Source organism: Triticum dicoccoides, chromosome 7B (assembly GCF_002162155.2).
Source record: "Triticum dicoccoides isolate Atlit2015 ecotype Zavitan chromosome 7B, WEW_v2.0, whole genome shotgun sequence".
Taxonomy (NCBI): domain Eukaryota; kingdom Viridiplantae; phylum Streptophyta; class Magnoliopsida; order Poales; family Poaceae; genus Triticum; species Triticum dicoccoides.
Genome location: NC_041393.1, coordinates 402,900,144 through 402,914,138, shown reverse-complemented (window position 1 = coordinate 402,914,138; position 13,995 = coordinate 402,900,144). Strand labels below are relative to the sequence as shown.

General features: G+C 45.4%; 2 protein-coding genes across 2 annotated transcripts in view; one reads left to right on the top strand and one right to left on the bottom strand.

The window, feature by feature from the left end:
• The first annotated feature begins 598 nt into the window (after nucleotides 1–598).
• LOC119337943 (protein STICHEL-like 2) lies at nucleotides 599–5,040 on the top strand. Its single transcript, XM_037610222.1, has 6 exons — nucleotides 599–874; nucleotides 1,481–2,655; nucleotides 2,763–2,979; nucleotides 3,164–3,358; nucleotides 3,502–3,711; nucleotides 4,114–5,040. The coding sequence occupies exons 2-6, from the start codon at nucleotides 1,528–1,530 to the stop codon at nucleotides 4,770–4,772; spliced, it is 2,409 nt and encodes an 802-aa protein (XP_037466119.1). The 5' UTR covers nucleotides 599–874; nucleotides 1,481–1,527; the 3' UTR covers nucleotides 4,773–5,040.
• A 4,423-nt stretch (nucleotides 5,041–9,463) lies between these two features.
• The window catches only part of LOC119337095 (MA3 DOMAIN-CONTAINING TRANSLATION REGULATORY FACTOR 1-like), a 5,903-nt gene continuing 1,371 nt past the window's right edge, over nucleotides 9,464–13,995 (bottom strand). The window contains exons 3-4 of the mRNA XM_037609208.1: nucleotides 11,757–11,851; nucleotides 9,464–11,577 (exon numbers count right to left, since the gene is read on the bottom strand). Coding sequence (XP_037465105.1) covers nucleotides 9,787–11,577; nucleotides 11,757–11,851 — 1,886 coding nt within the window. The 3' untranslated portion in view covers nucleotides 9,464–9,786. The remainder of the gene's footprint in view (nucleotides 11,578–11,756; nucleotides 11,852–13,995) is intronic.

The following is a 13,995-nucleotide window of genomic DNA, read 5'->3' as shown; positions in this document are numbered from 1 at the left end:
CATAATTTCCTCTTGATTGATCTCCACAAATCTTCAGAATTGTACTCCGGATTTGGCAACCATCCGTGCGAGCGAGCGTGCGTGCAGTTGGACAAAAACAGGGGTACAAGGGCAATTGCGTGCTGTCAAACAAATAAGGAAACCCGGCGTTTCAAACGGTACTGTGATTGCCGTTTGATGTGCAATTTACGCAGGAAACAAAAACGAGGCCACGCCAGGAAAGCCAAATTTTGCTTTTGGGCGAAACAGAGTTATTCTGGCAGTAAAGGATGAGCAAAGGACGAGCAGAGCACAGAGAAGCGGTGGGGTCACGAGCCCCCGCCCCCGCCCCCGCCATCAGCAACAGTAAATCTGACGCCATCCTCACGCGCCCCTCGGTCGCCGACGCGTGGGCCCGGGTCCAACCTGTCATGGACTCGGCGCACGGCCACTGCCCCGTCCGTTATGATTCGACCGTGACGGAGCCGCGCAATCCTCTCGGTAAAAGACGAGCATGCCCCTGCTGTTCACACCAATCTACGGCTGTAAAGCCACCGATGAGCGATGGCACGTAGCCCGAGGCGCGGCCGGCCTCCGATTTCCTCTACTCCAGTCTCCACCCAGGCCTCGCGGGGCTAACCATCCGTCGACTTCGGGCGAATTTACGCGCCCTGCCACTGCGCTGCCCCTCGTCTTCTTCTTGCTCCTGCGGCCCCTCCACCCCGCCTCCCTCCGCTTCGCTCGCGTTATTAATGCGGTGGCGGCGGCGGTGGTGGTAAATACCGGGAGCGAACTGGAGCGTGGCGGTGGCGGTGCCTAAAGGCTGTGCCGGTTTTCCTCTCCTCGTCGGCGGCGGCGGTGGCGGTGGCCGGCTTCGCGGTGGTAGGGACGTAGGGTAAGCTTTCTTTCGGTTCGAATCCCGACCTTCCCTCTTCTGTTCCTGCTTGGTTTCCTTCTGGTTGTTCGGTTCGCGTGTCGCCGAGATGCTCTGATTCTTCGTTTTCTTTTCCTTCTTTGAGGTGCATTCCCCTATGGGGAATTGCGCTCCCGTCTCCCTTTTTTAAATCCCCCCGCTGCCAGGTTTTTCTTCCAAGAACCTCAATTCCCAGGTTGTTTTTTCTCTCCTCTTGTTTTCTCTTCTCAGATGCGTTCTGCATTTACGATTTTGTTTCTTCTTCTTTGCGAGTTCTCTCTCTCTTTTTTTTTACCAGTGCAAGATTGATTTGCTCAAAACCGTACACCCAATTTCTATCCTTTTCTGCTCCCAAGATTGATTGTCTGCGCGGTAAATGCTGTTAGGGTAAATCGCAGCGGGAGGGAGTCTGTTTCCTGAAAAATCGCGGTCCACGGCCTGCATTTCCTGTTACCAAATATCTAAAAATAGATGGAAATTTTAGATGGGGAATCTGCTTCATGTTTCAAAATTTCGTGTTAGCGTGCAATGCATGTGCTTTCCTTGTCACAAGTCAACATTGTTCCTAAAGACTCGTCAGCATTGCAGGATTCAGCTGTCTGCAGTCTCTTATCAGCCTGCGGAAGCTTTGCAAGATGATTGAGGGGAGGAGGCATTCGGTTGATATCCCGATTTCGAGGGCTCTGGTCGCTGTCATGAGGTCCAGATCTCTGAGGGACCCAGACACCAACTCGCTGGCCAAGTTCTCGGCCAAGAAGACCATCTGGGAGGGGTGTTCCCTCGAGGAAGATGACGTGGAGGCAAGCAATTACGGCAGGCACAGCTTCAGCTACAACATGTATGATCATGTCCAGAGGAGGAGGGAGGAGTTTGGCGGCCGCCTCGCCAACTCTCCGATCAACATAATCAAGGCCAACGCGCGGGTGAAGGCGGCGCTTCATAACCAGAACTGCTGCTCTGCGATCCCCGGGATGTCGAGAGCTGCCAAGGACAGGGCTTTCTCTCTGGTGATTGAAGGGGAAGAGCTCGGCCGGAGTGAGCCCCAGGAAGGCGCAAGAAGCTTGCTCCAGAAGTACCGGCCAAAGTCTTTCTCTGAGCTGGCTGGACAGAATGTTGTTGCACAGTCTCTTTCAAACGCTGTTTCTCAAGGAAAGCTTGCTCCAATCTATCTCCTCCACGGCCCGCACGGCATTGGCAAGACATCCGCGGCTAGGGTATTTGCAGCGGCGCTGAATTGCCTCTCTCCAGGTGGGAACCAACCTTGTGGGCACTGCGAGGAATGCGTGGCCATATTCTCAGGAAACAGCAACAGTGTGGTAGAGGTTGATGCTTCCAAACTGGATTGCAAATCTAGAGTTGCTGTCTTGCTCAGGAATGCCTGTGAAATTCCTGCTTCTTCGCACTTCAAGGTACTTATTGTAGATGATTGCCAACATATGGATAAGGAGGGATGGTACTCCATCTACAGTAGCCTTGAAGGGATCCCTGCAAGCTCAATATTTGTCATGATAACATCCGACATCGATAAACTACCAAGCAACTCCGCTGGATGGTGCCAGAGCTATAGGTTTTGCAAGATAGATGATGCAGATATTGTCCGCCGGTTGAGCAAGATTTGCACAAAAGAAGGTATGGAGTTCGAAGCCGAAGCGCTGGAGCTTCTTGCTCGCAAGGCAAGTGGTTCCATTCGGGATGCAGTTCAAATGCTTGACCAATTAACTCTGCTCGGAAAAAGGATCAGCAAATCAGTAACATACGACCTAGTAAGTTGATTTACTCAAGCTTTCTAGCTTCATATATATCATCAGAAAATATGTTATCCTTTTCTCTTCTTTGAACCTATAAATAACCTCCAATTATATTTTGGCAGATAGGTGATGTCTCAGATGAAGAGTTGCTTGATCTTCTTAATCTGTCTATGTCATCAGATGCTGCTACCATTGTTCGGAGGGCTAGGGAGCTTTTGAGTTCAAAGGTCGATCCCATGCAGCTATTGGCTCAGCTTGCAAATCTTATCATGGATATTTTAGCTGCGAAGCAACCCTCAGATTCTTCAGAAGTTAGGAAAGTTACTGGCAAAAATACATGTACGTGCACTTCCCTTCCTAGGCAAACTTTAAAGTTGTGCGAGCTACATGAGACATAGCGGCACACAAATCTGCGATTTTGTTGATGATTTATAGCACTATCCCTATGTGTGTATATAAGCTTACAGTGTACATGGATCTATTATTTCCATATCTGTCTAACCCTGTCTGTGCAACTTCTCAGCTGCTGATGTGGACGTGCACAAACTTAGGAATGCGCTGGAAATACTTTCTGAAACCGAAAAGCAATTGAAAACCACGAAGAACCAGTCCACTTGGCTCACCGCCGCTCTGTTACAGTTCAATATGAGAGAGCCTTACTGCCTAGAAGCCCTAGATGATACTGCAGTTTCAAGCATGTTCACAGAGAGTCAAACAGGTACCTCGTGTTCTCTGTCTGAAAAAGGCATGCTGCATTAATGCCGAATATCTCAAATTGTTCCCTATATCAAATATCATTATGAAACAAATCTCTGATTACAGGTGTCTATTTTTCTGATAATCATGCTATTAATTGTGCAGACGACGGGGCTGCTGCCCTGAAAGATGAAAGCTTAGAGACCAGTTCTCATCTGTGCTACCAGAACAAACTTGGATGTCTGGATATGAATTTAGGAGATCCAGATGTACTGGAGACGATATGGATGAAGGCTCTTGAAAACTGCACATCTAAGTCACTTCATAATCTGTTGCAGAAAGATGGAAAGTTGTCATCCCTGTACACAACCCAAGGTAATTGATATAACTCTGTGTTAGAACTTTTACTTTGTTTCAAAAGAAGATTCATTTGTCATTCTATCTTATTAAGTCATGTCCCTGCTTCATGTAGCCCTTCTTTCCTGTTGATCCACCATACATCTTTATCCAGCCAGTTGCTCAATGCTGCATTCCAAAAAACACATACTGAACAAATGTTCGCACCTGCCAAAATAAGTTATTGTTCACCATCAGATGGTACATCATGGGCAGAGTCCTTGTTTCTTTTAACGCGTGCACTATGCTCAGAGTTCTGATCTTCTGTAGCAATTGGCATTCAGTCTGAGCAATCATGGTGACATATTATATAAGCATCATTGCATGCCCGCTGAGGATGTTTCAAGTCAGATTTTCATTCTATTTATTTTCGGATTGCAGGTGTGGCAGTTGCCGAGTTACAATTCTGTCATCCTGAGGAGGTACCAACATCAGAGAGCTTCTGGATGCCACTTGTGGTTTCTCTGCAGAATTTGCTCAAGTGCAACGTGGACATCAGGATCAATCTTTCTCCAATCTCCATCAGCAATAGGACTGTTTCCAAGAATTCGTCGGTCAGCCTGGTCATGCAATCCAGAGAAGATCAACAGACGCAGAATCCAGTCGCCACGGACTGCAGAACCGTAGCTTCATCCAGAAGGGAGTGCCCTTCGCCACCGCTCCCAGGACAACAGCCCAAGGAGAAAGCATCTCACATCCTGGGATGCCTTCACGGTGCAGATAGCGATGCAGGAGATGCGGAGTCGAGGATCCTGAGCTACCAGAAGATCTCTGTCATTCCTGAAGCATCCACTACAGGGAATGTCGCCTCAAGAGCTGGAGAGCGCATGCCAAAGGTCGACGAAGTCAAAGGTCGTCGCCGCGGTGTCTGTTTCTCTGAGATTCTACCGTGTGGTGCGTGCGCACCCTCTCGGAAGTCCCAACCGCACGACAAGCACAGAGCTCCGCGGCCTCGCAAGGGACTCTTCAGCTGCTGTTTCTGCAAGATCAGGCCAGACTGCAGAACGAGAGCTGACGCTGTGTACAGGTCCGAAACCTAGGAGGTGTTCCATGGGTAGCAAGCATGTTGTAGCTTAAGTAAGGAGATGAGCACCGTTGAAATGAGGCTGATAATGTTCTATCATTTTGGTACGGATGTGGGTAACCAAATTCCATTGAAAGTTCAATTTAGATGTGAACTGCAGCCTGCTCCTGAGTTCTGACTCTAGATGTGCATCTTAGATGTCAGAGTACAGTCAAATAGGTCTTCTAAACTCTACTGGTAGCACATGATATAATCCATCGGAAAACATCCTTTTGTTGCGTTCATGACCAATCGCTTTATTCTTTGTTAATCAATTGTCGTCATCATGCAAATCAATTCAAGAGATCGCTGTAGAGAATTAACATGGCATATTGGAGCTGATTTTTTTTTAAATCAAAGCAAAAGATTTGCCTCATTTATTAATATAGAGTTACTGCTCAAAAAAGAGCACAGCGACATCAAACATACAAAAGGAAAGGCTTCTAACTCTCGTGGCAGATAAAATTACCCAATTATTTTGCTAGATGACCCAAATCTTAGCCTCCTCGATAAGCTTTAGGATGTACTCCCTCCATTCCTAAATGTAAGTCTTTGTAGAGATTCCACTGGATAGACTACATACGGAGCAAAATGAATGAATCCACCCTTAAAATGCATCTATATACATCCGTATGTAGTTTATAGTGGAATCTCTACAAAGACTTATATTTAGGAACGGAGGGAGCAGCATGGTAAAGTTTGATTTCTTTTGGAAGACATGAGCGTTTCGCTCATTCCAGAGCGTCCAGCAGACAAGCATGGTTAGGGAGGCCATCGTCTTTCGGTTTGCAATGTTGAGGGTTGTCATGCTTGTCCGCCAAGATTTGATGTTTCTCTCACCTGCCCACACAGATAAATTCAGGGGAGTCCAAACCAAGTCAATCCTTGGGTCATTCTTCACACCAATCATGGTGAAGCGACACCCGGAAAAAAAGATGCATGGCCGTCTCATTGGCCCTCTTGCAGATGCGCAAAGTCCAGAATTTTGTCATCCTCTCCTAGCTAGACGATCGACGGTCCAAATCCTATTCTGAATGGCTAACCAAGCAAAGATAAAATAAAAAATTGACCTTCGGAGGGGCTCAAGTCTTCCGGACAGTCTTGTTCATTGAAGCGAGGATGACGCCATGGAATTGAGCCTTGTATGCAGACTTGGTCGAGTAGATACTTCTTGCCGCAAACTTCCAAGAAATGTCATCCTCCAGAACATCGTTAAGCTAAACATGCGAGAGGATGCTCCAAAGCTCTGGGTACTCAAGAAGATGATCCATGAGAAAAAAAAATCCTCGGTCAACTTGATTTGTTTAATCCACACATTCCTAGCAAGGGCCTGGCGAACAATCCACTTCTTTCTCTTTCAGGCCATATGGACAAGGGGGCAATGTCATTTGGCCTCTTCCCATCCAGCCATGGCGCATCCCAAAAAGGCGTCTTAGCCCCATTGCCTATGGTGATGCAGGTGTAGACATGGAAAAACTCCATGCCCACGACGTCACAAGGGACTGCCCATGCCAATCAACAACTTGGTTGGGTTGTTCTGCTCAATCCATGGCCAGCACAACGACAAGGCCCTAGCAAATTTCTCAAGATGGAGAACATCAAGGCCGTCAAGGTAGGTGGGGTGGCACCCAATTTCCCAATTCTCCTTGCATTTCGTGCCCAAGGTCTTGTCCGCCGCCAACCAAAGGAAAGCCCACTCCACCTTCTTATGTTGTTGAGAACTCTAGGAATGACGACTAGAGGGGTGACATGATATAGTGTCTGCGAGGTGAGGACATACTTGACCAAAGTAGTTCGACCAATCATAGTGATATTCCTCCCCTGCCATGGAAGGAGCTTTGCCACATTTTTATCCTCAAGCGGATGGAAGTCCATTCTCTTGAGAAGAGTGGTAGGCCAAGATGTTTGACTGGGAAAGAAGCTCGTATGGCTGATAAGTTTTGCAGGATGTCGTCAAGGTTGAGGTTGTTGCAACAAATAGAAACCATAGAGCTCTCTTGAAAGTTGGTGGAAAGACCGGTCACCTCACCAAAAGAGCCCAAAATGGTCGCCAGATTATGGACGTCCTGCTTGATGAGGGCAACAAAGATAGCGGCGTCCTCGACATAAAGCGAGGTGCAGAAGGTGGCCCCTCTTCCACCCGTCTTGTGCGGAACGTTATGCTTAGTAGCAACATTCAGGGTTTGCTGTAGGGGGTCGATGGCGATAACGAATAACAACATCGACATGGGTCGCCTTGCCGCAACCCCCTCCCATGCAAGATCTTGGGGGGGGGGGGGAGTTCCCGTTGAAGAGGACCCATGATGAAGATGTGGCTACCAAGGCGGTGATCCAGTCCCTGAACCGACTAGGCAGCCCCTTCCGCTGAAGTAGATCAAGGATGTAATCCCATCTAGCAGAGTCGAAGGTCTTGAATGTCCAATTTGAAGAGCAAGGTTGCCTTTTTATTTCTGTGCAGGCGTCTGGCCTGACATACATGAAGTTGTCATGTATGCTCCTCTTCTTTATGAATGCACTTTGGGAGTTGGAGTCAAGGTTGTTCATGAAAGGGGCAAGTCGAAGCAAGCACTTTGGCAATGGCAGGAATGAGACTTATATGCCTATGGTCCAAAATCTCCTCCGTCCCATCTTTCTTCGGCAAAAGGACAATGTTTGCAGAGTTGGGAGTTCTTAGAATGCAAGTCGTAAAATGGCGAAAGACCCCGCATCACATCATCCTTGATTGAGGCCTAACAAAGTTCAAAAAAGATGCAGGTAAACCATAAGACCCAGGCTTTGTCGTCCGACATCTCGTCAATGGCCCTTTTGACCTCCTCCTCCATGAAGGGGTCATCGATTCCCGTCAAGCATCAAGTCCACATGCTCGGTGTGAAGGTTGTTCCAATTGAAGTCCTAGGTCAGGGTCTGGCCTCTCTGCCAATGACACTCGCAAAGTGTGTGTGGATGGTGTCCTCCTTTAACTTTGAGTGAAGTGCACTGTAGGTCCTTGAACTATTTCATGGGTGTCACGTAGGTCCTCGAACTATGAAAATTGTCATTCAAGTCCTCGAAGTGCAGTAAGTGTGTCATTCAGGTCCAAAATCTCCCTGACCCCCTCTAACCGGCCAGCTGGCAGCGTTAAACATGAACAATGAAACATTGAAATGTGAACAGTAAAACAGCCTTAAGTTCCGAGCATCATTTCTGCACGTGATGAACAGTGTACGATGAACAGTAAAATAAAAAAAATCTGAAAATCTTTGCCATCGAAGATACCCAGTTGTATGAACGGTAAAAAATGTTCATTAATTCAGAAAAATGTTCGCGAATGTGAATTTGGAAAAAATATACGCGACTCTAAAAAAATGTTCGCGAACGATGAATTTGGAAAAAATATTCGCGACTTTAAAAAAATGTTCGCGAATGATGAATTTGGAAAGAATATTCGAGACTTTAATTAAAATGTTCGCAACTTTAAAGAAATGTTCGTGAACGATGAATTTGGAAAAAATATTCGTGAATTTAAAAAAATTATTCGCGACTTTAGGAAAATGTTCGCGAACGATGAATTTGGAAAAATTATTCGTGACTTTAAAAAAAATGTTGAAGTCGCATATATTTGTGGTTCGCGAACATTTTTTTAATCTCGCGAACATTTTTTCCATACTTGCGAACATATTTTCAAATTTATTGTTTGTGAACATTTTTATAAAGTTGCGAATAACTTTTCATATTCGCTAACATTTTTTTGAATTAATGAACATTTTTTACTGTTCACGCACCAGGGTATCTTCGGTGCCAAAGAATTCCAGATTTTTTTTGATTTTTACTGTTCAGCACATACAGAAATGATGTTGGAACTGGTGCACTATTTTACTGTTCACAATTTACTGTTTAGTGTTCACGGTTAACGGCGCCAGCTGGCTAGTTAGAGGGGGTTAGGGAAATTTTGGACCTCAATAATACACTTACTGTAGTTTGAGGACCTGGATGATGATTTTTATAGTTCGAGGACCTACATGACACCCTTAAAATAGTTCGAGGACCTACATTGCACTTCACTCTTTAACTTTGTGGTGTGTGACCCAGCCATTGTTTGTCTTCAACTGGTGTAGTATATGGTTTTTGCTCCTTCTAGCATTATCGTGGGTGAAGAAAAATAGTGTTAGCGTCACCCTCTTTAACGTTTGCAGTGCACGCACTCTGCTTCTTCCTGGCACGCTAAGGACCGCGATGCTAATGACCTTGCGGTTGAGACGCGCCCAAAGATAGTGGTCATCAGTGGAGAGGATGCGAGATTCTTGAGCAATGTCAAGCCGAAGGACGACGAGGAGAGCAGCGTGTAGGTGCAACTTTCAACTTTGCCTTTGAGAAAAGGCCTGTACTCCACTTTGCCCGGTGCCACCCGTGCGCTTGAGCTCATGGAAGAGGTCTGACAGTTTAGCATGCCCCGTTGGCTCAATTCAAGGCGTCTGGACCAATCCATCGAAACCCAGGAGGCAAGACCAAACGTTCTCAAATTTATTTAGAAGTTATTACAAAGAGCAAAGCTATATCCATAGCATTTTGAGATAGGATGATAGCCCTAGAAAAACTGTCGATTCAGATATGCCGCAAGTCGCTACTACAGTTAGTTTCGGCATGATGCTTCCCAAATCACAAGTCGTCAATGCAGGGGAGGCAGAGGCAGAGGCATAGTAAAAACTTTTACATGAAGTTATTTTTTCTCCTCTGTTCTACTTGATGTAACAAGAAAAATGTCTATGAAGATGTTGAACGGAACACGGCAAGAACAGCAAAGGGTATGTCCAGAGATGCAAAGATCTAGACGTGAGCCACCACCACAAGCAAGAGGGGCTCGTTGACCTACCTACGACGCAAGTCCAGGGACGTGCATCAGAGAAGCAAACGCAAACGCAAACGCAAACGCAAACTAGGTGGGCTGCACCACACTATGGCAGCCTGCGTCTTCGCGATCCAGCTTGATGCTTTCTGCTCGCTCGGTCATCGGTTCAAGTCGAAGCAGCAACGCCGAAAGAGGGTACGAGCCATCCGTTCTTCTTCCCATACTCCACGTAGGAGAGGAACTTCTCCCTGGCATCAGGTATGTCGAGAGCCAGATCGTCAAGCCCGTCCCTGACCCTCGAGAACCCCTTGGTCATCTGGTTGATGGTTATGATCCCTTCGCCAAAGCACTCGTGTAGCAGAGCAAGCATGCACTCTTTCTTCTTCTCCATTGCCATGACCAGCGCCTTCTTGACCACCTCGTGATTGAAGAAAGGCATGCCCATCTCACGGATGCACTTGCATGCTTCTCCTACATCGCCTCCACTCTCGTACTCCTCCAGGAGCTTTGTTATCTTGTCCTTGGCGTCCTCCACGGCCCATCCTGTCCCGCCGCCCCAGCATCTCAGTAGCCTCTCTCCTGAGTGGCGGGCGGAGGCAAGCGAGCGCGCCATGTTCAATGTTTCAGCCCCACTGCAGCTTGGTGGAAGGATGCTGCCAATCTCATCTAAGTTCAGAGGCGCAAGCACATCATCGATCACTGCCCTCGCTAGGAACAGTCCCAGCTCATCTGAGGCATCCAATATGTCCAGTGCAGTATCTTCTGCAGATTCAAGAAGCATTATGAATCCCTTGACGATGTCTTCACTGGAGAATAGCTCCATGCTTAATGAGGATAGGAGAACGGATGCCATCTCTTTCTCCCTGTTCTTGCGATCCATGGCAATTGTTATCAGTTTCTTGATAAAGACCGGGTTGTACTCTGGTAAACCAAGTTCTTTGAGTGTGCGAATAAGCTCTGGTATATCATCAGAAAGGAAGTACTCATGTATCATAGACACAGCCTCCCTCTTGTACCTCCTCAGCTTCCCATGGTCATCATCTTGGACACTGCCGTTAGCACCTGAAGATTCATACGAAGAGTCAAGCCAACCCTCGGAAACTGCTTTCGATACCAATGTCTGGAATTGAGATTTTGCGGATGGTATATCAAGGGAGAGATCATCAAGACTCTCAACAATACGGGAGAAACCCTTCACCATCTGACTAGAGCTTATCAAACCTTCTTCAGATGCCTCCTTCAGAAGCTTGACAATAAGGGTTTCTGCAGCTGGACTTTCCATTCCAAGGGTGACAGCACGTTTCACGACCTCATGGTGGAAAAATGGCACAGCCAACTCTCTTATGCACCTACACGCCTCCGCTGTATCACCATTCTTAATATATTCCTTTAGAAGATCAGTAATCCTCCTCTTTACCTCCTCCACTGTGATGTGAGTTGAACCACCCCAGCGTCGCTCAAGTAACTCTGCATGGTGGGGTGCTGAAAGATAGCTCTTTGCTGCAATTTGTAAAACTTGCAAGCCCTTTGAAGACTCTGTCAGGCTTCCTTTTGCCTTGTTGAGAAAAGCAGGTGGAAGAATGTCATCTACAACTGCTCGTGCAATGAAAAGAGCAAGAACATCAACTGCATCAGGTATGTCAACAGCCAAATCATCAACAGCTTGTAGCAGCATCACAAACCCTAGTTTGATTTGAGTTGAACTGAGCCCATCACCATACAGAGATGATAACAGCACTGACACCATCTCTTTCTCCTTGTCATGTCTGTCCATTGCCATGGAAACAAGCTTCTTGACAAAGTAGCGGTGGAAGTCATCATAACCCAGCTCTTTAAGATCAGAACCTGTCTGCTTCACATCACCAGTGCTGAAATATTCCTCAATGATCGTGACAAAAGATTTCTTGTAGTCCTCTAGTGGGGTTGTAGCAGGGGCTTCAATTAATTCATATGGCTCCTGATTAACAAAACACAACACGATGAGTGTCCAAAGTTAGGCTGAGTACTGAGTATTAACCACATAACACGTTAACAAAATATTTAGACACCAGTTTCTTGTGACTAAAATAAGTCAAACGGTTCAGCATTGCATGAAAAAATGACTGGAGTACACAAGTCAAGACCATGAAGTATTACCTCATCGCTATCATAGTTTGGATCATTTCGGTCAAGGAATGTGGCTGTATCAGCGTCGATAAGTCTTCCCCAGGTGCCTTTGCCACCAGCACCATCTGTAGTACAGAAGATGAACAAATCAGACATTTTAGCAATTTTCTACATTACAAAAGTAGAAATGAGAACTACTAGACCATGACACACTGGAAAACACAGCCATTTTCGAAGTGCAATTAGTTGATAGAACCTATAGTGGTATTCAAGAATTCCCCAAACTCAAAAAGACCCCACAATGTATTAGACTTGGATTGTGAATGGGTAATCACTGTTTCTATCGTGGAAGAATCATAAACTGAACATCATACTATCATGTAACATAATCGCATGGCAGTTTTTTTTAATAAAATAACACACATATAGTACAGATTTAAACACGAAGCTGCACATTTGCATTCTATACTAGGCCACACAGCAACTACATGGTGTAATGAATAGATGGACCCATTTTAGATTTTTATGCTACAATAGCAGGACAAGAAAACAAAGGTTCAAGAAAGTATCCCTGACAGCTAGTCTCTGGTAATAGCAACTGAAGTCAATGCCTCACCAGTTTTAATTGTAAAATCTAACCATATGCGTTCAGGGTGAGTCCAGGTAGTACAATATACACTTCACTGAAGATCCCAAATACTCCACGCCCAATGTGTACAGAAAGTAAATGGAAGCTAAACAAGCAAGAAACAAAGGACCAGTAACTATAAGCCCAGAATGACAACCTCCTTTTCTAAATGAAACACAGAGTCAAAACTTCAAATAGGAAAGGGAAACAAACAACGATGCACAGCTTGTTAACAAAACACATAATCAATTGCTACCAGAAAGAGAGAAGCCTCCATTGCAACATGCTGCAATACACTATATCTATACCAATATAAAAAGACCCAAAGCGGCAGATCCAACTATCCCAGCCACCAAACCATGTCAATCCAACGATCTAGATTGCTCCAATGGCGAGCACTCAACATGTTTAGCGTGCAAATAATACCAAATAGTAATATCAACACTAATCACATAATTGACATGCAATTAATATTCTACCTAAATCAAGGTAGAATTAACATTTTGCCAAATATCAACGTGCATTGCACATACGCATTTACTCGTTCTATAAAAAATTAGGTTCCAATAACAGCTAGAAGTAATAACAACAAGGATACCAAATGAGTTTTCCAGTTATTACGAAAATAACGAAAAACAGTACAGACAGCTAACATAAAAGTTGGAATAATAATCTGCAGGATCTAGTATAATCATATAATGGGCAAGCACAAATTTTCAGTATTGGATATGCATACATACACATAGATGTGGACCAAATTCCATCGGCTAGAATTGTGAGCTGAAACAATTAGAGGAATACAAACAGACCATATCCCAACAGAACAAGAGATGGCCAACTGCTCATCATACAATATGATGATCACAAGTGGGGAACAATTCACACGACAATATAGACGGCAACCATCACAGTCAGCTCAGGGTACATGTCACAAGTAGAAGGAACCTGAAGTGCTCTGTCTTAGCAAATGTCATGTAAAAGATGGTTGTGTTGCCCACACAGGAAAAGTCAGTGGTATTAACTAACTGAAAGCTTATTATCAGGAACAGGTAGATAATATACTCGGACGACTTTACAGTACGATATATCAGATCATGGGATCTGAGCACCCCTATGAATCAAAAAAGCAGAGAGCAACAAAAATTTCCTAAAAGAGTAACAGATGCAACCAGAATACTGGTCATCAATTCCACCAACATAGAAGAATGCTATATGGCCAGATTGTAATTGCCATTACCCGACAAAACCAATCCCCTTTAGGCAGCTCAGGAGTCAGGAGCACAAACTAACACGCACACGGAACCGACAAAACCAATCCCCTTTAGGCAGTTCAGGAGTCGGGATCACAAATTAACACGCACACGGAACCGCTAAACTGCTTCATGCATGCAAAGCTAACCCTCGCCACCAACAGCAGGTGTATGCCATCAAAATGCAATGGTTATCAACTTACCAACCTACTGCAACAAATCAAAATCGGCAAACTAGTGAACAGTCAAACAATCGATGACCCCCCAATAAAATTTTGTCGGCGATGTATGATGTATAGGCCACAATGTGCTACCTCCATATAACGAGAGCCCCACCTCAATGAGACGCAAAAACTAGCAGCATCAGCATACGAGAACTACAAGCATAACT

Excerpts from the sequence above, each read along its gene's own strand:
- LOC119337943 (XM_037610222.1), top strand. The coding sequence starts at position 1,528 with ATGATTGAGGGGAGGAGGCATTCGGTTGATATCCCGATTTCGAGGGCT. Across the intron at positions 2,980-3,163 it reads AGTTACTGGCAAAAATACAT|CTGCTGATGTGGACGTGCAC; the intron begins GTACGTGCACTT and ends GCAACTTCTCAG. Across the intron at positions 3,359-3,501 it reads GTTCACAGAGAGTCAAACAG|ACGACGGGGCTGCTGCCCTG; the intron begins GTACCTCGTGTT and ends TTAATTGTGCAG.